The sequence below is a fragment of the Staurois parvus genome, unplaced genomic scaffold (genome assembly GCF_062004578.1).
Source record: "Staurois parvus isolate SC_StPar_1 unplaced genomic scaffold, SC_StPar_1.0 ptg000298l, whole genome shotgun sequence".
NCBI lineage: Eukaryota > Metazoa > Chordata > Amphibia > Anura > Ranidae > Staurois > Staurois parvus.
Window position 1 is genome coordinate 133,509 of NW_028318094.1, and position 22,186 is coordinate 155,694.

Sequence of the window (22,186 nt, forward strand, 5' to 3'; positions counted from 1 at the left end):
GCAGAAAGAAAACTCCTCCTACAAACTTTATCCAGTGCTGTGCTGGACACTGATAGAAGTTACAAGACTGCTCTAACTGCTGATGAGAAAATGTATTTAGCAGTTTATAGTTACTAAAATAACTACATTTTGATGTAGTGTGTACTGTGGGAGACCAAACAGAGTGAATGCAGAGTTCTGGGCTTAGTAACACTTTAAGAGGGTGCTGGAGGAAGCTCATCATAGAAGGTTTTTTTACCTTAATGCATAGAATGCATTAAGGTAAAAAAGAAACCCATGCCTTTAGAACCACTTTAATGCAGGGAATACATTAAGGTAAACATGTTTTGACTTTAGAACCACTCTAAAGCTGCTCTTGAACTATAGAAGTTTTCCAGCCTTTGACCAGTTAAAAAGATCTGCATTGATGTTACCTTTAGCTGGTTGGCTCTGGACTACCAAGGGGTGCCATGCTCTTTTAACCTTGCAGTTGCAGAACCCAAAGACATACATTTTTCATGCCTCTGCACAAAGCTTATAAGAGTTTGCCTTTTATCATTATTACGCTTCAAGATTGATTTTTTGTTCTAAGATTAACCTGCACAATTGCAGTGAACCTACTTTCTAGAACATGGACAGTGTTTTGGAGAGATCACGGGGTTAGAGATTCCTGGAGAACCCCATTGTCCTGAAAACATTAAGCCATATTCAGAAGCCTATCAGTGTTCCTGTGGCTGCTAATACTGTGAGGTCATCAATAATATCATTGGCCAGACTGGATTCTTTGTAGACAGTTTAGAAGGTTTCACATGCATCTAGAAGACAAACAATTGAGTGTGGAAGGTCCCAACAGCTGTTCCACTGCATAGGAATGCAGTCTTACTGCATCACGCACATAGACCTTTGTAGTAGTAATTATGTTTTTTACCATTTGAAGGTATTTTTTCTTTGTTATGATATTTTACCTTTTTTTTTGTCTCTACACTGTCTGGTATGTCATACATTCCTGTCATAAAGGGAATCCCTCCTCCTTCCACTTAGAAATGCAACGTTATAGAAACTGGCCAGAAACAAGGTAATAGACAGCCCAGTTAACAACCAAATAACCCCATGTCTGTAAGATAAGAGCTCTTTGGTCTTTCAAAACTTACAACAGATGAAGACAAATAAAAATATTATGTAAGATAATGCATGTTATGTCTGACCTGTCATTCCTGCCATTCTTGATCTATAATTATAGTATGTGTGATGGCTCTTCACAATGTTGACCCTGGTGACCATAAATAGTGCTCTGGAAGTGCTTATCTTTATTTTCAGTTTATATTTTTAGGGACAAGGCTCAGGTTTGGTGCTACTATGGGTGCAACTTTATCAGTAGCACTTCCTATGCTTTTCCTATCACAGGTTAAGCACATTGTCAAATTGGCTGCAAGGTGAGGGGGTGGCTTATCTAAAAGTCCCTGTATTGGTCTTTCTAAGGGCTCATGTACTGTATACTGCAGCTGATAAACTCACATTTAGGAGCTGTTCAGCATTTTTTCATCAGCCCCCGAACTCACCCTAATGTTTTCCTATGTGTCCACATACACTATATCGTTTACAGTCATTTACAGGCAGCTGAGTTTACAGTCGTTTTTTTGAACGCAGAAAACTTGCATTCAGGAGTAGATTTTTTCAGCGTTTCAAACGCAAAACTCTTGTGAACACATGTAAACGCAGCTAACCGCGTTTATAGGCGTTTGCAGTTTTTTTTTAACTCTTTCATCTCCAGATGATGTCCAGAGCCTTTTTTCATTATGAAAAACGCATGCAGAGTGTTTTCCGGTACTCAAATGGACCTGGCACACCATACTTTGAGGGTTTGCATGAAAGAAAATATGTTAGACACTGCTGCAATAATTTCTGCACAGAAATGAGCTGGAACACATCCAAACACCACAAAATAAAAGACAGCTAATCTCAACAAATACTGCTTTCTCTGCTTCTGCTCTCTCTATTTCTCTCAAAATGTTTTTCAGTGCTTTCTTGGCATTTTGGAAGGTCTCCTGAGGTTATCTTAAAAAAAAAAAAACGCTTCTAAATGCAAACGCGCATAAACATGGTATGCAAACGTGGCTAAACAGACTTTTTTTATCTACGTTTTCCAACAGTCAGTTTCCATAATTCAGAAGTGTCCCATGTACATGGGGCCTAAGACAGCTGACCTAAATGCAAAGGCCAGGCCAGTGCATTATTTGCAGAAGTTATGGAAAGTATAAACAGAAATAGATATAGCATTTTATTCACTGGAGGATGTGACTAAAAAGTACATTTCTTGGATTTGGTGATTTGTAGGCATGAAGGGAAACTATGTACTAAAATGCTCTTTAAGGAGACTGAGCAGAATAATTACTTACCCAAAAAAGTTGCCCCCATCCCAACTGAATAAAAGGGATACTAAAAGGGCAATTGATGAGGATAAAAAGAAATTGTGAATAAAAGGGAAAAACTGAATAAAAGGGATACTAAAAGGGCAATTGATGAGGATAAAAAGAAATTGTGATTTGAGTAGTGAATATATAGATAATACTAATGTTATAATAAACAGATTTGTTGATAAATGTTATAATAAAATGTTTAAGGAGGGTGGTTGGAATGATGAATAGAGAAGACCTATTGCGGGATAAGGAACAAACAAATGAACACTATGATGTGGCTTTTATTACACAATACAATAAACAATTTTTGAAGGTTGAAATAATTTTTAAAAGTATTGGCCCATTTTATTGAAGGATAATATATTAAAGTGATACTAAAGTCTTGGAGTTTTTTTTCTTAGAAATAACATATAGTGGTTTTGCACAGAGCAGCCTGGATCCTTCTCTTCTCTGGTCCCCTTCTAGCGCACCTGGCCCCTCCCTCCTGTCTGGTGCTCCCACAATAAGCATCTTACTATGGGGGAACCCGAACAGGTGCTCTCCCGAGCCATTCATTCACACACAGAGCTCGGCCCCACCCCTTTCCTCTTCTGCTTGGCTCACTGGCTGTGATTGATAGCAGTGGGTGCCAATGCCTCAGCCAATCTGGAGCGAGAATCCCCAGAGAACCGAGGCTCTCATGGACATCGCTGGATTGGGATGGGGTTTAGGTAAGTGTTATGGGGAGCTGGGGGGCTGCTACACACAGAAGGTTTTTTTTACCTTCATGCATAGAATTTTGCCAAGGAAACCTAAGTTTATCTAAAAAAAAGCTCCAGTATTAAGAACCAAACTAGTGCATAACATCCTTGAACCTCCAAAAAAAACTGTTACATTTTTTGAACAAACTGGTTTCTTTACATGTAAGAGAGAAAAATAACTTTAGGTTAACACCTCGCAGACATAAGATACAAAAAAGTTTATTTCATGTGAAAGCACATGTGACATACAATCTAGAGTGTCCTTGTGGGTGGCAATATGTAGGAAGAACAGCAAGAAAATTGGTCACCGCATAGAGGAACATATAAATCACACATAATGTATATCACACATAAAACACAATCATCCTGTGATCAGCTGTAGGATCATTCTCGCTGGAGTTCCCACCTCAAGTTGTCTCATTATTGAGTCTCCTTGTTGTGATATTCCATGTAAAGCATATGCAAATCCAACAGGAAATGCACCCCCTCTCCTTAGTTCATATAGAGGAGTAGGTGAATGGTTCAGCAGTGGTGTCGACCAGAGAAATAGGAAGCAGGTTTACATTCACTTATATCTGAGATATCAAATTTGGTAGGATTGACTTTTTAAAATATGAACACATTTTTCAAAGGGATAAAAATTGTAGACCCAGTTTACTAAACTAGAGAGTACAAAATCTGTTGCAGCTTTGCATAGAAACCAATCAGCTTCCCGGATTTATTAACAAAGCTTAATTAAACAAGCTGAAGTTAGAAGCTGATTGGCTACCATGCACAGCTGCATCAGATTCTGAGTGCACCAGTTTTAGTAAATCTACCCCTAAATATTAGTTCTTTGTTGAGAAATTATGGGGCTTACCTGAGGTCAAGTTAGGTGAGAACATATTTTTTTCTGTGACTATAAAGGTGACTGATTCAAGATCAACTCTGTGCCCTCTGTACTAAGTTTTCAGTGGATGGTTCAGAAGTAAAAGTAGTGATCTTTATCAGCACTAGACATAATTAATTATATCTGCCTGTCCTTTTATAAAATATTTAATATTGGAAAAAGCTGAAAGTATTGCAAAATATCTGTTTAAACATTTTGTAAACTAGATTGCTTCCTTTATAAAATGGTCTACAGTGCAATGACAATTTGTTATAAAAATGTATACAAAATGTTATAAAAGTGCCCAAAGCAGTCAATTATATCTCAGTTTACTATAGGCAGGAATATGATTAGCAATTACCTTGCTACAATAAATACAGCTTATTTTATAGGTATTACCAAGAACAATGATAAAATGCTAAATATTTGTACTCATAGTAACCAATCACATTAGTTATTGTAACAAAAGATACCTTATTACCTTAAATTGATTGTGAAGACTGGACAACATAGTCATGTATTGAAAGGAAAAATACAATATTGGTAATCCCATGTTTCAATATTTTATATGATGCAAGAAAATAATTCAAATTTAGTAAATCACATTATTTTTGTTTTCCATAGATATTCCAAGAAGCATCAGCCTTACAGAGAAAGAGCTGAGGGAAGCACAGTCTCTTAGTGATAACAGTTCATCCCAACTGAATCCAACAGGAAGTTGTTCTAGGGGAGCTCAACTTTTTCACCGCCGACGTCAAAAAATTAAAGCTTTTGAGGAGCAGAAGCTTGCCAAACAGGCTCAGTTACAGGCCACCAAGAATCCACAGCTTAACCAAATTCAGTATGATGCACGCTTTTCACAGTCTATAAGAGAGGAATCTCTTTTTGGCTTTGGACAACCAAGACGTTTCAGCAATATGGAAGAGACCTCTGCTGACCATGGGAGCACAAGGGAAACAGATAATGTATGGGTAGATGAGGTTAAAGAAGCTGATTATCTGCCTATAGATAAACGAGCACCTTCTCCTAGTGCTTCTGAGGAAGACCATCAAGAACCTTTAAGTGAGTGTCTGAAGGAAACTTTGGTAGTAACCAATTCTAACACAAATGGTTTGATTACTGACAACGGCAAAGAGACAGAATCACCTATTTTGAAAGAGCGAAATAGCACTCAAAACACACAATACTGTGAAGTACACCTTACTCTGTCCAAACCAGCATCTGTGGCTAACAGAACAGCTAGGCCCTTTGGAGGTCAGTTACCTGTTAAAAGAAGTGTATCCTCACCAGAAAAAAGTCCTACCATTGATCTCCCTCCTCCACCTACTTATGCAGAAACCCTATCAAGTCCCCCTCCAGTCACCCGCGTTCGTTCTCCACCTTCTTATTCTGCATTATACCCCTCTGAACCCCAGGATGTTGTCCCTGTCCAGCAAGTAATAAACCATGGAGAGATAAGACTTACACCTCAACCAAAAACTGGCATTTTAGACTCCATTTCAGCACGTCGGGGGCCTAGAAAGTCCATGTTCACCTTCATTGAAAAGCCAAAGATGGCCCCTAATCCTGATCTTCTTTCTATGGTGCAAAATTCAGATGACCGTCGAAAGCACAGAGAGCATGGAAGTGTAGCTATAGAGGATGAGTCATTTGCTCTTGGAGCTGAAGCTTCCAATTTCCAAAATATTAAGTCACCTAATGCAACACACATTACAGAAAGCTTAGACACAGTTGTAGACTGGTCATCTGGTCTTAAGTCTCCTGGTGTCAGAGCAAAGCCACCACCTGTACCAATACAGCAAGCTCTAGCTGAAGATAAAGGGAAAGGTGCAGAATTGTTTGCTCGGAGGCAATCCAGAATGGAACGTTTTGTGATTGAGTCTCCTGACACTGTGCGATCACCTTCTCCTACTATGTCACTACCACCTTCTTGGAAGTATGCTATGAATGCCAGGACTCCACCTTCTCCACTCAGTCACCTGCCTAAAAACAACCAAAGATCACCTGTGCCTCCCTCTGCTACGCAAACCCCCAATTCTGACGCAGAGAGTGTGCAGTCTCAAAAGGAACTTGAAATATCTAAACGTCAGCCATACCAACTTCAGCCTTCTCTGTTCATCCTCTCACCAACGAAAGATCCTGTAAGCTCACTTCCCAAAGGAGCACCTCCTCCCAAACCCATGGTGTTTGAATCTCATCGGATAACGAGACAATCTTCCTGCCCATCCTCGCCTTTGGTTCTTTCTCCCACAGTCTATTCTCCACCGCATTTTCAGTCAGTCCGATCATCTTCTTCTGCAATGTCACCACTCCCTGCTGCTGACACTTCCACCAACTTTGGCAGAATGACTCCAACCAACTCAACCAACTCGGCCTCCCCTATTTCACCAGTTCCTTTTTTAAACACCAGAGTGTCATCTCCTCGAAACAAAACTGTTGTACAAGCTCCGCGGCCATCATTTTCTGCTAAAAATGCAGGATTGGAGTCACAGGTGTGGAAACCCTCTCCATATTACAAATAGTAACGTCCAATATTTCTAATATATGGTTTATGATTATGACAGATATTGACACAGGAACTAAGATCAGGTCATATTGTACTATAGCCTTAGCAAAATTAATTCTTTTAAAGATCCAGCTAGACTTTTAAACTGTGAATTATTAATAAATTATTTAAACAGTACAATTATAAGGAAAAGTAGATCAGATCACTGAAAGAATTATTTCTTTATTGACTCTCTTCCTTCTTCTCTCTGCTTGGATTTCTGAAGTTCTGCAACTCAAGCCTTCATCTTTCACTTTCTCTATGCAATTTTCTGGACAAGTTCTTTTGCCTTTGACGCTTTTGCTTGTTCTTTCTTGATTTTATTTTACATAATGTGCTATAGATACTAGATAGAAAAAACTTTCTGAATCATTGTGCCTTCTGCATATGGCTCTGCTTCTTCTTTTTTGTGTCATGTTTTTCTTTTTAGGAGGGCTATAGATACATTTAAGATTTCAAAAGCAATGGCAAAAAGTATTACTGACTAAGCAATCATAGATCAGTCGAGGTACTTTGCATTGATAAAAGCTGACTGGTTATTGTTCACTCTTGTCATTTTCACCGGGTTACCCTATGAAAGTGCCTGAAAGAAGAACTGTCTGTTGTTCACAGCAGTCAAGTCATATTTTTTCTCAGCGCAGAATGAAAAGATGAAATAAATTGCTATAGTCAGTAATGACACATCTTTCAAATAGTTTGGGAGATAAGACCCTATAATGCTAGTTTGAAGAGAATTAGAAATAGTATTGATTGGGTCTTGAATATTTCTTAGCTTTCCCCAGGAAATATTCTGATGTTGACGTAAGAGTCTAGTGAATATTAGCACTCTATATTTTCACGGTGAATCAATTCCTGGCTCTAAAGCAAACTACAGATAAAAGCCTACCAATAACCTTCATTCTGCTATTCTATGTATGTAATTTATTTGAACATCAAAACCTTCAAACACCATCAAGCAAAGGTGAAGATTTCCAGCCCAATCAATATTCTTTTCTTTTAAGACGTTTCTGCTGATTTTTGTTCCCTGTAGACATCCAGGTCATTTTCCTAAATTGCTAAAATTAACATTTTAACAATCATAAGATATCCTAGGCCTGACTAGTGGAGTTGGGAAGAAAAACCCGCTCCCAGACCTATAGACCCTGATTTACTAAGAAGTCTGCCCAACAGCAGACGCTGAACATTCAGTTAGACTCAATGCAATCCATTAAGACCTTTCAGTGGTCCAAAAAACGTCTAGCAGGCAGATTGAAAAGCGTCTAACACATAGACAGAATTCTCTTCGTAAATATCTAGACACCATAGGCGCATTTGTAGGAGCAATGCTGGATATGGTCCCTAGGTGGTGCACAAGAGCGGGCTTTGTCCCATTCACATTTATTTGTGTGCCAGATGAGAAAACTCAGGTGTGCCTTGTTTTAATAGCTTTTTAGGCTTTTTTTTTTTTGCTGCTAATATTGTTGCCTCTATTAATTTTCTTGCCTTTTTTTTCTCCAAAAATGATCGGCCAACTAATGCACTTCCTAATGAATGTTACAAAGTCACAAAAAAAACAAAAAATGTAGTGTGAAAAAAGACAGGACACGGTCTTTGACAAGTCCTTTATTAAAAGAAAAAACTAAAAGAATGTCCCCCGCAGTAGATCCAATGTCGATCACGATGTCCGCCACCGAAAAAAGAATTTAAAAAAAAGGCTTCGCTCCCAACAATGACTCCCTGCTTGCTCCAGTGGTTTGACAGTTCGTAAAGATATAAGGGGCGGGTCCACCCGGGGACATCACCTGAATGACTCTGCCCCATGTGACATCATTGATGACACCTGAGGTGTGGTCACATGCCTGATGTCCCCAGGTGGCCCTGGCCCTTACATATTTAAGAACTGTCAAACCAGCTCACAGGCAGACGGCCTGGAGCCATCATAGGGAGCGGAGCCTTTTTTTTAAAATTCTTTTTCAGGGTGGCAGCAGCAGCGACGGTGATGGTCGGCATCCTGTTTGACATTGGATCTACTTCATTCTTTTACTTTTTTCTTTTTATAAAGGACTTTTCAAAGACCGTGTCCTGTTTTTTTTCACACTACACTTTTAGTTTTTTTGTGAATGTGTAGGGGTTCCATGTACCCCATACTCATTCAACTGGGGGGGGGGCATGATCTTCCAGATTCCAATAAGCCCCACGCCCGCAGCCCCCCCAGGCATGGGGCTTCCCCTCTAAATCTATACCAGACCCGAAGGGCTTGGTATGAATGAGAGGGGGGACCCCACGCCGTTAGTTTTTTATTTTTTAATTGCTGACCTTTATTTTTAGATTCAGCTGTCAATAATATATATTATCTAGATCTTCGAAATATGTAAAACCATTACAGAAAATCATTATAAAGGATAAGAAACAAAAATAGAATCAATAGAACTAAGGAAATCAAATTAGAATACATAAAGATATGCCTAGCTAAAAATAGTGCTGTTTGTGAAACACAGTTGACGGGCACGATTGTCGTCTTGCAAAGGACTCCAAGAGATTTTCTATTAAACAGCATTTAAAAAAAAAGTGCCCACGGTGGACGGCTAAATTGTGTTCTGCGCATGCGCATTTCTATCTGTGCATAGACGTTGGAAAGGCGTCTAGTTCTTGACTGTCATGAATTCCCTAAAAAAACCTAATTCTTGCCTACTGAAAATTTTTTTTGAAAAGGAATATATTCTTTAACCACTTCCCAACCGGCCGTTGCATATAAACGGCCGGACGGTGGCAGTGCAGGGTCGGGTGGCCATTTATAAACGGCCGCCCCGCACCCTGCTTGTGCGCGCTCCCTGGGAGCGCGCAGCACCGTGATCCGGTGCCTGCTGTGTCCTCCGGAAACACCGATCGTCGGACGGGACCTCTGTACGAGGTCCCGATCATGTGATCACAGATTAGCCAATCAGTGATCACATGCAAAGTAGTAAGCAAGATGTCACTTGTGACATCATTGCTTACTACGTGTGAAATCTGTGAATGATCACAGAGGTCACATGGTACAAGGCTATTCACAACAGCCTTGTACTATGTGACAAGCTGTGACCAATCACAGCTTACTCAGTACTTCTCAATGAGTGCAAGAATGCAGACAGAGAGAAAGAGAAATGATTGACACTGTACTGCTAGGGTGACAGTATGTAAAAAAATAAATAAAAAATAATAATATAAAAAAAAAATGTAAAAAAATGTTTTAAAAAATTATAATTTTTGGTTATAAACTAATTTTGGATTTTTTTTTTTACTAAAAAGATAACGGAATAAATTTTGGCCAAGATTTATGATGAAATATTATTTATTTGCAAAATTTTATTTAAAAAAACACTTTTTTTTCTAAATTTTTGGATTTTCATTTACATAGAAAAAAAAATAAAAATCCCAGCGGTGAATAAATACCACCAAAATAAAGCTTTATCTGTCTCAAAAAAATTGTAAAAAATTCATTTGGGTACAGTGTTGCATGACCGCGCAATTGTCATTCAAAGTGTGATAGCGCAAATTTCAATGTGAACATGTTTCTACAGAGATTTTGCGTTCCTTTAGACGTGCCTTCTAGGACGTCTGCTTTTTTAGATGGATTCCTTTATTGTGTCCAGTAATAAATTTGCTTTCACATCTACTTGTTAGATTGTTTCTTCAGTAAATGTCTTTGCCGTCTAAACATAGACAGATTCCAATGAAAAGTAGACTTTAGCCTACGGAAATGCACCTAGATGCCATTTATGCACTTTAGTAAATCAGGGCCATGATGTCAGTGGACCTAACCAAAACTATCCTTCCCTTTATTAATGTATTTACTGTGTGCTCACAATACATACTGTAAGGAATAAGATGGCATGACACACTTTCTATTCAGGAACCTCATTCTCTGGATAGGAAAGTTGAGGGTTTTTTTGTGTGAGATATGGTGGGGCCTATGCTCAAATTTTGTTCCATTTGTGTGCCCCTGATAATGTCTATGAGTATGTTAAAGAAAACTTATAAGAGAAACATAGAGACTGCTATTGCTAATTTTTTTTTTTATTCCACTTTCCGAGCTGTCATGATGAGCCTCTGGCTTTAATACTTTGAGTCATTGATTTGTTATAGCTATGTAATGGAATAAGAACTTTCTTGATGATATGAATACTTGCTCTAGGTCAGAGACTTAAAAAGAATGGAAGTCAGCGAGTCAGTCAAGCAACTAGGAGGAGATCACTGGTGTTACCCCATATTTCTGTCATAGCAGACTCTCCCAGTAGATTTATCATTGAAGTACATATAGGGCTATGTACAGTGCACTGTCATCTGATCGCTTGTAAAATTTGTATGTAAAATTCCGCGATCAACTGTAAACTGTTCTCAGAACACCTAATTCTGAGTCTGCTATTTTGTGGAACAAGTGTTACAGAACACACAGGACAGTACAAACACCCCCAAATGACCCCTTTTCGGGCATAGTCTGTATCACTTGTTCCACAAAATAGCAGACACAGAATTAGGTGTTCTGAGAACAGTTTACCGTTGATCGCGGAATTTTACATACAAATTTTACAAGTGACCAGATGACAGTGCACTACCTTTGCAGTCATGTTGTGCACATCCAAAGAGCACTCAGTTTTAATTATGAACACCCATTGTCATTCAGAAAGAAATATTACCTCTTCTAATCCTACTTAAAAAAGCAACCCCAGCAGATGTTTTACCTTTCTTTTGAGTAGAGTGGGGAAGGTTTAGAACTGTGTCAGATTTTACTGCTGTCTGTGCCCCTGTCTGGGAAGATTTGCATTACTTTCAACCCCAGTGATGGGGATCAATGAGACAAAACATTGAGGGCATAGATATGCAATGGGGGCACATAGAGAAAAAAATATGTTTATCATAGAACAGGGAAAGTTAGAATCCAGGGCCAGACCGAAGAAAAGGCAAATAATGCAAACACCTTGAGGCGGGACCCTTTTCCTGCCTCTGCATTTCTGGGCCTATAACCAGAGAGTGAAAAATCTGGTGCAGCTGTGCATGGCAGCCAATCAACGTTTAACTTCAGCTTGTTCAATTAACCTCTTGGCACCGGCCGAACGCAAATGTGCGGCCTCCCGGCGTCTGGGCCTAGACACCGAGCGGCCGCACATTTGCGTTCTATTAAAAAAACCATATGTGCTGAGAGCGCGTGCCCTGCGTGCTCCCAGCACACATGTCCGGTACTCACGGAAAGGTCCCGATCTCCACTTTCGATCGGGACCTTTCCCGATCATGTGACTGTGTGTCACGGTGGTCACATGGCCCTAAACCCTGCCCCGCCTCCCGGCTTCTGAAACCCTTAAAGGGCCGGGAGGCGCTGGCACCAAGGGTTTAAGCTTTGACAATAACCCTGGAAGTCGTATGGTTTCTATGCAGAGCTGCACCAGATTTTATACTCTCCAGTTTTAGTAAATCGACCCCACTGGCTCTCCCTGTATAGCCAACAGCACTCGACAATGTCAGTGCGAAAGTCGCATACTCTGTATCACTCTGTATCGGGAGACCTGTGTGCTCCTGGTAAACAGAGCACAGCGCCCGACTATCAGAGAGAACGGATGATTACACAGGGAGAGATGCATTCTCTCTGTGTATTCTGCACGATTGACAACTGCTGCAGTAGCTTCATTCAAAGATCTCTGTTATGTGCATAAAATATTTTTTTAACCCTTAGTGAACCCTAATGAGTTTATTTTATTAACTACTTTATTCCCTTAGCAATCTTTTTTTTTTTTTTTTTTATTGCTTTGTATGTAGACTTTTTAAATTTGCATTTGTTTGTGTTTGTAGCACGAAATGAAAAAGAAACATTATTATAGTGCCTTTATAAAAGTTACCTTAAATTTGAGTTAACCCTTTTTTAACCCTTTTCTCAATGTCTTCATTTCCTTTCCTTAGTATTTTTATTATTTGTATATAAATGTTTTAAATTTGTTGATGTTTGTAATGGCAAAAAAAAGCTGGGAAAGGGGGGCAAAGGCATCCTTGTCTTGGGTGCCAGATGGTCTTGTCTTGCCTTTTAAAACCTCTGACAAGTTTTATTCCCCTTACTATCTAAGATGGAGGCTATTTGAGGGATAGTCTGCAGTAAATATGCAAATAAGCTTGTAAAGGTGCAAGTGGCCTTGTCGTGTACTCAGAGAGTAACTGAGCCAGAACAGGTAATGGCTGCAGGCCTCATTTGAAGCAGAACTAAAGGCAAAACTTTTTTTTTTCATTTTGGATAGAGTAAGGGAGAATTATATACAGTATATAAGTGCAGGATACATGTCTAGACTAAACAGCTTCAATGGCTGCATGCCTTGTTTAAATTAGGCACTACTTTTTTCATTTTGAATAGAGTAAAGTCAGATCATAACCTTCGTCAGTTTTGTTTTTGCCATTGGAGAGATTTTCCTTCACTTTCTGTCCCATTGCCAAAACAGGAAGTTAAAAAAAGCCCTCCAAAGTAGGGAAAATCCCTGGTAGTCCCCATTTGAAGATACACTATTTTGCCAAAAGTATTGGGATGCTTGCCTTTACAAGCACATGAACTTTAATGGCATCCCAGTCCGTAGGATTCATTATTGAGTTGGCCCCACCCTTTGCAGCTATAACAGCTTCAACTCTTCTGGGAAGGCTGTCCACAAGGTTTAGGAAGGTGTCTATGGAAATGTTTGACCATTTTTCTAGAAGGGCATTTGTGAGGTCAGGCACTGACGTCAGACAAGAAGGCCTGGCTCACAGTCTCTGCTCTAATTCATCCCAGAGGTGTTCTATTGGGTTGAGGTCACGACTCTGTGCAGGCCAGTCAAGTTCCTCCACCCCAAACTCACTCATCCATGCCTTTAAGGACCTTGCTTTGTGCACTGGTGTGCAGTCATGTTGGAACAGGAAGGGGCCATCCCCAAACTGTTCCCACAAAGCTGGGAGCATGAAATTGTCCAAAATGTCTTGGTATTCTGACGCCTTAAGAGTTCCCTTCACTGGAACTAAGGGGCCAAGCCCAACCCCTGAGAAATAACCCCACACCATAATCCCACTCACCAAACTTTAGACATGGCACAATGCAGTCAGGCAAGTGCGGTTCTCCTGGCAACTGCCAAATCCAGACTCATCCATCAGCTTCCCAGACAGATAGGTGTGATTCATCACTCCAGAGAACATGTTTCCACTGCTCTAGAGTCCAGTGGTGGCGTGCTTTACACCACTGCATCCGACACTTTGCATTGCACTTGGTGATGTAAGGCTTGGATGCAGCTGTTCAGCCATGGAAACCCATTCCATGAAGCTCTCTGCGCACTGTTGTTGTGCTAATCTGAAGTCCATATGAAGTTTGGAGGTCTTTAGCTATTGACTCTGCAGACAGTTGACGACTTCTGCGCACTGTGTGCTTCAGCATGCACTGACCCTGTTCTGTCATTTTACGTGGCCTACTACTTTGTGGCTGATTTCTGTTGTTCCCAGTTGCTTCCACTTTGTTATAATACCACTAACAGTTGACCGTGGAATATTTAGTAGCAAGAAAATTTCGAGAAAGGACATATTGCACAGGTGGCAACCTATCACGTTACCACGCTTGAATTTACTGAGCTCCTGAGAGGGACGTAGAAGCAGTCTGCATGCCTAGGGGCTTGATTTTATACACTTGTGGCCATGGAGATGATTGGAATACCTGAATCAAATGATTTGGAGGGGTGTCCCAATACTTTGGTAATATAGTGTATCTGTCTATGAAAAACAATAATCAAAACTAGAAAAGCTACAATTTCTGGGGAAATTGTGTGAAGTGTTCTTGCCTCCACCAGTAGTCTACAACTGGAGTGGGCGGAGTAACTGGGTGGAGAGGGCGGAGTAACTGTTGTGTGGTTGTAGTGGCTGGAGTAACTATGAAAAGGTTGGACTGGGCAGAGTAACTTTATGGAGTGGGCAGAGTAACTGTGTGGAGTGTTTGGAGTGAGTAAAGATAGTAAACATTACACTAACCAATTGATTGATCAAATTTAAAAAGTGCACATGGCAAGCTTGATAGAGTGAAAAATGCATTTCAACTTTTAATTATTTATATAGCACATTTAATTGCAATGTTGTTGCCCAAAGTGCTTCACAGTTACATTAAAACATACATTTATAAAAACATTAGCAGCATTATCAAGGGAGTGATGGCACTTTAGAAATCGTGTCCTGATTTTTCATCTCACACTCAAGCTTTGTCAGCTCCCACTCTAGTTTTGAACATTCCGCCATTCATTCCTATGGGACCAAGTTCACCACAAAAACGCCGATATTTCGTGAACCATTCGGCGAAACGTTCCACAAAGTAATAGCACACCAATCGGGAACAATCCGCACGTTTCGGTATATTACTGTCTATGTAGTGTAAAAACTGTGGGAGGAGTTAGAGTGGTAAATTTGGCACAAATAATAAGAATATATATGTGAGATAACAGTAAGTGGTCTTGCCATGCAAGAACACTTAATAAGCAAGTAAAACTATTCTGGTGACAGCCCAAAATTTGGGATTTTATTTCACTTTCACTTGGGGCAATAACAGTAATCATGAAAAATAGAGATTGTAAGCTCGAAAGGGCAGGGCCCTCGAACCCCGCGTGTATCGCATTGTATTGTTACTGTACTGTCGCATGTTCTGTCCCCCTTTGTAATGTACAGCGCTGAGCGAACTATTGGTGCTTTATAAATACTGTATAATAATAATAATAATATTAGAGGATGTGAATCTCCCTAATGGGGGCACAGTCAGTAATAAAAACCTGACTGGTGTTCTAATCCCCACTCTATCTACAACTAAAGAAAACATTTTGACTTAAATTATATATAAAGTAAGTGACTCATTGCTGAACCAATGATAAACTTGACAGTTGCAGAATCTGAAATTAAAAAAAAAAGGTCAGAAATCACAGATTTCTGCTCATTTAGATTCCTTTTCTGTTTCAATCATTTTTATTGGTCTTAGAAGGATATATAACAATCACACCCACGCAGGGGCTACAACATCTGGTAGGGATAACAGACAGGAAGGATATATGGTCAACCTTATGCAGTAATCAACATACAGGTGACATGTTATTTAAGGTCCTCTCGTGAACCTAAAATGTATTTATTTATTACAGGTATTCATATATCGCTGTCAATTTATGCAGCGCTTTACATATATATTGTACATTCACATCAGTCCCTGTCCTCAAGGGGCGTACAATCTAAGGTGCCTAACTTACCTTCATACATACACATACTAGGGCCAATTTAGACAGGATCCAATTAACCTACCAGCATGTCTTTGGAGTGTGGGAGGAAACCAGAGTAACTGAAGGAAACCGTGCAGACACAGGGAGAACATGCAAATTCTAGACAGGTGGTGCCATAGTTGAGATTTATGTATTTATACATACCCCCTTTTACTTGCCTCTGAATAAATTCAGTTCCTCTAATCTTCCCTCATAGCTGAGCTCCTCCATGCTTATCATCAGTTTGGTTGTCCTTCTGTGCACTTCTCCATAACCCTTTTTGTGAATTGGTGCTCAAAACTGAATTGCATATTCCAGATGAGGTATAACTAATGCTTTGTTCAGGGAACCATTTGTATGGTGAACATTCAATACGCAGCAACTTTTGATTTTATGTTTAACATGACCTTTAATATGTACCTGTTATTTAACACTGAAAAACTTTCAGTTATGCATGACAGTTAAACTTTAAGGGCTACTTGGGTAGCATATTACAATCCTGGCGTGTAAAAATTGGACTCGGTATCTTTGCTAAATATAGAACCAAAAAAAGTAACAACTACTATTTGAGCTGCTACATGGTTGGAAAAATAGTATACCAAAGTAATAGCTAGCTGTAAGGGGTATGACTTGCTTCTAAAGAACTGGGCAGCACAAAGAGCAATTATGTGCAAAGTACAGTAACTTGCAGCAACTCATCCCTTCAGAAATGAACACTGGCTTCCACCAGTTCTTTATAGCTGTGACCCCCACAGCGAGATCTCGGCATACCTCCCACATATCTGTAACAGCCTTGGCAATGCAGTCAGCAAATCTTCCTGGTTCCTCTTACTGTAGTGCATTTTCTATATATTGCCATGACAGGGCTGTATCTATGTGTAATAGGGTCCCATAGTAAAACCATCAAAAAGCCTTCTTATATTCCTCTAGAAGGTCATTCCTAAAGTAAAAAATAAAATGAATTGATTTCACAACAATCATATTAGTGGTTCCAAGCAGGGGCGGACTGACAACTCATGGGGCCCCCGGGCAATAGGGGATCATGGGGCCCCTGTGTCCTTGCCCAAACTCAAAAAAGCCTATGAAAAAGGTACCATGGGGCATCTCATGGGGCCCCCCTACTGACTTCGGGCAGTGCCCGAGTTTCCAAATGGTCAGTCCGCCCCTGGTTCCAAGACTATATATACATTTATTTTATCCACATTTATTAACTGAACACTATTCCTAGGGCCTCTCTGTGCCTCTGGGTTCACAATTGAACGTTTAAAATGAAATACAAATTTATCTTCTTGGCGCCGAGCCTACACAAGTATGCAGCCTCTCGGCAGCTGGGCCTTGGTGCCGAGGGGCCACATATTGGCGTACCCAAATGTAATCAAAACATTTGCCAAGAGGGTGTGCACTGCATGCTCTTGGCACATTTACCTGCACTTTACGGAAAGGTCCCGATCGCTACTTGCGATTGGGAGCCTTCTGATCATGTGACTGCCGTGACAGCCAATCACAGTCACGTAACCCTAAACCCCGCCCTGCCTCCTGGCATCACAAACCCCTGAAGGGTTAAAGGCCATTTGCACCCTTTAAAAAGCTGTCAGAGGCTCCAATCCTTCCATATGCCACCCAAAAACATGGTTATAGAGATACTTTAAGGGCCACGTCACACCATTTTGTTGGAGTACGGCAATTATTCATGCATCATCGTGGATGTAAACATAACGTGTTCCAGCTCACGTGAAATGTGTTGGTGAAATGCAACGCCATTTATTCTGTATGGCAATCTAACACACCTTCTGAAGGCCATTTGTTGCAGCATGATACCAAAAATAGTGCATGAAACTGCAACTAGATGGTGTGAACTATTAGGCTCCATGTACTCGGGACGTTTGGGAAACACTTCTGAACGATGGAAACTGACTGCTGGAAAATGTACGTTAAAAAATGTCTGTTTAGCCACGTTTGCATATTGTGTTTATGCACGTTTGCGTTTAGGAGCGTTTTTTTAACCACTTCCATACCGGGCACTTTTACCCCCTTCCTGCCCAGGCCATTTTTCAGGTTTCAGCGCTCTCACACTTTGAATGACAATTGCTCGGTCATACAACATTGTACCCAAACTAAAATTATATAATTTTCTTCACACAACTAGAGCTTTCTTTTGGTGGTATTTAATCACCGCTGGGGTTTTTAGTTTTTGCTAAATTAACAATTAACAAAAATGTTGAAAACAAAACACGTTTTTCTTTGTTTCTGTTATAAAAGTTTGCAAATAAATAATTGTTCTTCATAAATTTAGGCTGAGATGTATTCTGCTACATGTCTTTGGTGAAAATAACCCAAATTAGGATGTATTATTTAGTTTGTAGGGAAGTTATAGAGTTCACAAACTATGGGATAGATCTGAATATTGATCAATCCTGAAGTACTGACAGCCAATCTAATTTCTTGAGGTCCAAGAATGTCAGAATAGTACAGATATCCCCCAAATGACCCCTTTTTGCAAACTACTGTACTACTACTGTACTACTTTGGGGAAGTGATCAGTATTTTTTTTTTTTTTTACACAATTTGCTTATAGCAAAGAATTACTTTGCTATAAGCAAGCATTTACTTGAATGACATCGATTCATTCAGGGGTTTTTTTTTGTGCTTAGCTGTGATTTGGCCACAGCTAATCATATGACATGTTAATGTGATCGCTGTGACCATTCACAGCTAGACACTAGTATACAATGGATGACATGAATGAAGCCATCAATTGTATACAACTGTCATGTGACCTGCTGTGATTGGTCACAGCAGGTCACATGGTACCGGCAACGGGGACCAGTACTCAGATCTGTCATCGGCCGTGTCCAAGGTGCACGGCCGGTGACAGACAGCGCCGCTGCCTGGCTCTGCATGCGCACAAACTGCGCATGCCCGGGAGGAAGCCATATAGCGTCCACCCGGAAATCTAAAGCATTTTTACGGCTGCCAAACGGCTATTGGCCGGGCGGCTAGTGGTTAAAGATAACCTCAGGAGACCTTCCAAAATGCCCACAATATACTGAAAAACAGTAAAAAATTATTTCACAATAAAAAACTATTTCAGATATTTTGAGAGAAATAGAGAGAGCAGAAGCAGAGAGAGCAGTATGTGTTGAGATGACCTGTCTTTTCTGGTTGTATTCACTATGGATCCCATCATAATGCGGCACGTTCTACCATATTTTCCTTCACGCAAAACCTGGAACTGACTGCGCTGGTGTACCGGGTCCATTTGAATACATGGAAAATACTTTGCATGCATTTCTGATGATGAAAAAAGGCTCTGGACAGCATCTGGATATGGAACAGTTAAAAAACACTTCTAAATGCAGTTAACTGCGTTTACAATAGTGTACACATGTTTACAAGTATTTGGCGTTTGAAACGCTGATAAAATCTACTCCTGAACGCAAGTTTGGTGCGTTCAAAAAAATGACTGTAAACTCAACTGCCTGTAAATGACAGTGTACATGGACACACAGGAAAACATTAGGGAGAGTTCAGGGGCAGCTGGAAAAAATGCAGAAAAGCTCCTGAATGTCAGTTTATCAACTGCAGTGTACATGGAGCCTTAAACGTAAAATGTTTAATGTTAGGATCTAGGAGTGCTCTGATGTTCACTTGATCTTTACATTAAAAATGTATATGCTTGATCAGGGAGCTACCACCCATTTATTACAATGGATTGTTCTTGAAAGTTAAATTAGATGTAAACCCTTACTGAATTACAATTAGTTAGCTAAAAATGCCTCGATCTCCTGCAGCCACTTTCTCCAGCGATGGCTACATGTCGTTTCTCAGGGCCAGCTTCATCATGGTGACAATTGTAGACCATATCTGGTTAATGTTTGAAACGCTGATAAAATCTACTCCTGAACGCAAGTTTGGTGCTTTCAATAAAACGACTGTAAACCAGGGGCGGACTGACAACTCATGGGGCCCCCGGGCAATAGGGGATCATGGGGCCACTGTGTCCCAAACTCAAAAAAGCCTATGAAAAAGGTACCAGGGGCATCTCATGGGGCCCCCTACTGACCCTGGGCCCTCGGGCACTGCCCGAGTTTCCAAATGGTCAGTCCGCCCTGCTGTAAACTCAACTGCCTGTAAACGACGATGTGTACATGGACACATAGGAAAACATTAGGGTGAGTTCAGGGGCTGCTGAAACAAATGCAGAAAAGCTCCTAAACGTGAGTTTATCAGCTGCAGTGTACATGGAGCCTAAAACAAAGATATCTGAAATTACATTAACATGTTAAGGATTATATAAACTGTCAGTGATTGGGTTTACATTACTTTAATGGTTGATTTGTGCAGTTTTTTGCACTTGAGTTTAGCCAAATATCTTTCCCTCTTCCTTCTTGGCTAATGAAGATTGGTTGCTGTATTTTGCTGCATTTGCATGTTGCTGCTTGCCTAATAAATTCACTATTTTAACAGATTTACAGAAAAATGAAATGGCCAGAAGGCCTCTCTGATAATACCATGAATATAAATTGGGTTTACCTGTCATTTTAATGGCACTAAAGTAGTGTGTGCTGAAGGAATATCTTGGTCTTTTTTTTTTAATTTCTTACACAATTATGTGATATGCAGCCTTTCTAAGACTCAACAGTTTCCTAATATAGACTGCAATGACAAAAACAGAAATGGAAAGAGTGCAGATTTCTGGTAGTGGACTCACAGGAAGTAACATTTGTTACACGTTCCTTATTATTTTGCTATTTCTTGGCATGGAAATATTCCCAAATAGCAACTAGTATATATTTTCCTGTAAAAGAACAGAAAACACAAATTGGTCAGACTTAGTCTGTAGGAAAAACAGGATCATTATATGTTATATTTTTAGATTGAGCTGTGAGATTTGTTGGCCCTGGAATTAATTGGAAACCATGTTACTATCCCTACTAATCAGGAGCCAACTAACCAATCTACAGAGAAGTATAGTTGCCAATATTATATAAAAAATATTTTCTAGATAAAAAATCTAATAAAGAGCTGGCATTTGTTAAACATTTTACACAGAAATGCTTGGCAATAGCTGCAAAACACTATATACCCAGCTATTAAAGAGAATCTATAGTATTTTTTAGGATATGCAAGAGACTTTGGATGACTGCACTCCAGTTTATTGAAGAATCATATAAAAATACACATGTGTAGGCATATAAAGGCAACAAGGGTAAAGGGGTGCAAGAGTCAACACATTTCTCACTGATTCACCATTTACTCTTGACTCAGATTTAGTATTTTTACTGTTCAGTTGGTGACCACCCTATATCCGCTTTACTGTTACAGGGTGGCCTCTGTGTGCAGAGTCACGTATGTATATGTGATTCTGCACTTCCTAGTTGAGCACACCGCATCTGCTCTGACTGGTCACAGCAAAAGCCAATCAGTGGGTGCCGGCCAATGGATGACTGCCAACACCCGCTGATCGTTGAGGAGAGAGACAGAATACAACTCATCCTATATAAACAAGGCTGCGCTGTGTCTTGTCAGCGGCGATGTGCTGGATTTTGTTTCCCTGCAAAGTAGGGAATAAAATCCAGCACATGCCTTAGCAAAACCACAATATAGTACACATATAAACACTGCCTAAGCACACAGTTAACCTTTTGATCGCCCTAGATGTTTAATTCCTTCCCAGCCTGTGTCATTAACCTCCCTGGCGGTATTCCCGAGTGTAGCTCGGGGTAAAGTTTCAGTACCGCAAGCGGTAACCCCGAGCTACAATCGGGAATACCATGCGGCGCTGCTACGCGATCCCTCGATCACTTACCTTGTCCTGCGCTCCCGCGATATCCCTCCTGCAGTGTCCCCGGCAATGTAATCCGGCGGATGTCGGCATCTGTCATCTGGGTTCCGTCTCCTGCGAGCGTCAGGACATACGGGGGACGGAACGGCAGGAAATTTGAAAATGACAAAAGTGACATTCACTAAAATCACATAGTATAACATTCCTGTATCAAACCATTTCACATACATTTTGTCCCGAGTGCTTTGTCCTGTGCCCTGCCTGCATTTTTACTGTTCTTATTGCCTGGAAACTGAGAAACGTCCATGGCGTCCAAAATGCGTCCCTTTAGGTCAAAAGCGGTTTTAGATCAGCTAGAGAACAGCGATAGTAAATCAGAACCACTTGCAGAATTGAGTGATAATGATTCGTGGGGAAATTCGTCATCAGACACTGAAAACAATTTTGCGACTTTGCTCAGTGATGTGCGAACTTGGCGCTATATTTCAAATTTCAGTGTTTTTGGTTTGATTATATTATTTAATTCAATTTATTATTATTATATTATTATTTTTTATGATTATTTATTAAATTATAATTTATGATTTCGTGTTTGAAGTTTTATCCTACCCGGGAT

The 22,186-nt window shown here is 40.1% G+C and overlaps 1 protein-coding gene across 3 annotated transcripts in view; it reads left to right on the plus strand.

The window, feature by feature from the left end:
- SYNPO (synaptopodin) overlaps nt 1-22,186 on the plus strand; it is a 152,722-nt gene that overhangs the window by 113,136 nt on the left and 17,400 nt on the right. Inside the window, exon 2 of one of the 3 annotated variants that reach the window (XR_016313525.1) lies at nt 4,629-4,766. Coding sequence is in view for 1 of the 3 variants with exons in the window: in XM_089682777.1 (XP_089538903.1) it covers nt 4,629-6,496 (1,868 nt within the window). In the remaining 2 variants the exon portion in view is untranslated. Of the gene's footprint in view, nt 1-4,628; nt 6,497-22,186 lie in introns of those variants that run through there. The other 2 variants (XR_016313526.1, XM_089682777.1) reach the window with 2 other exon arrangements.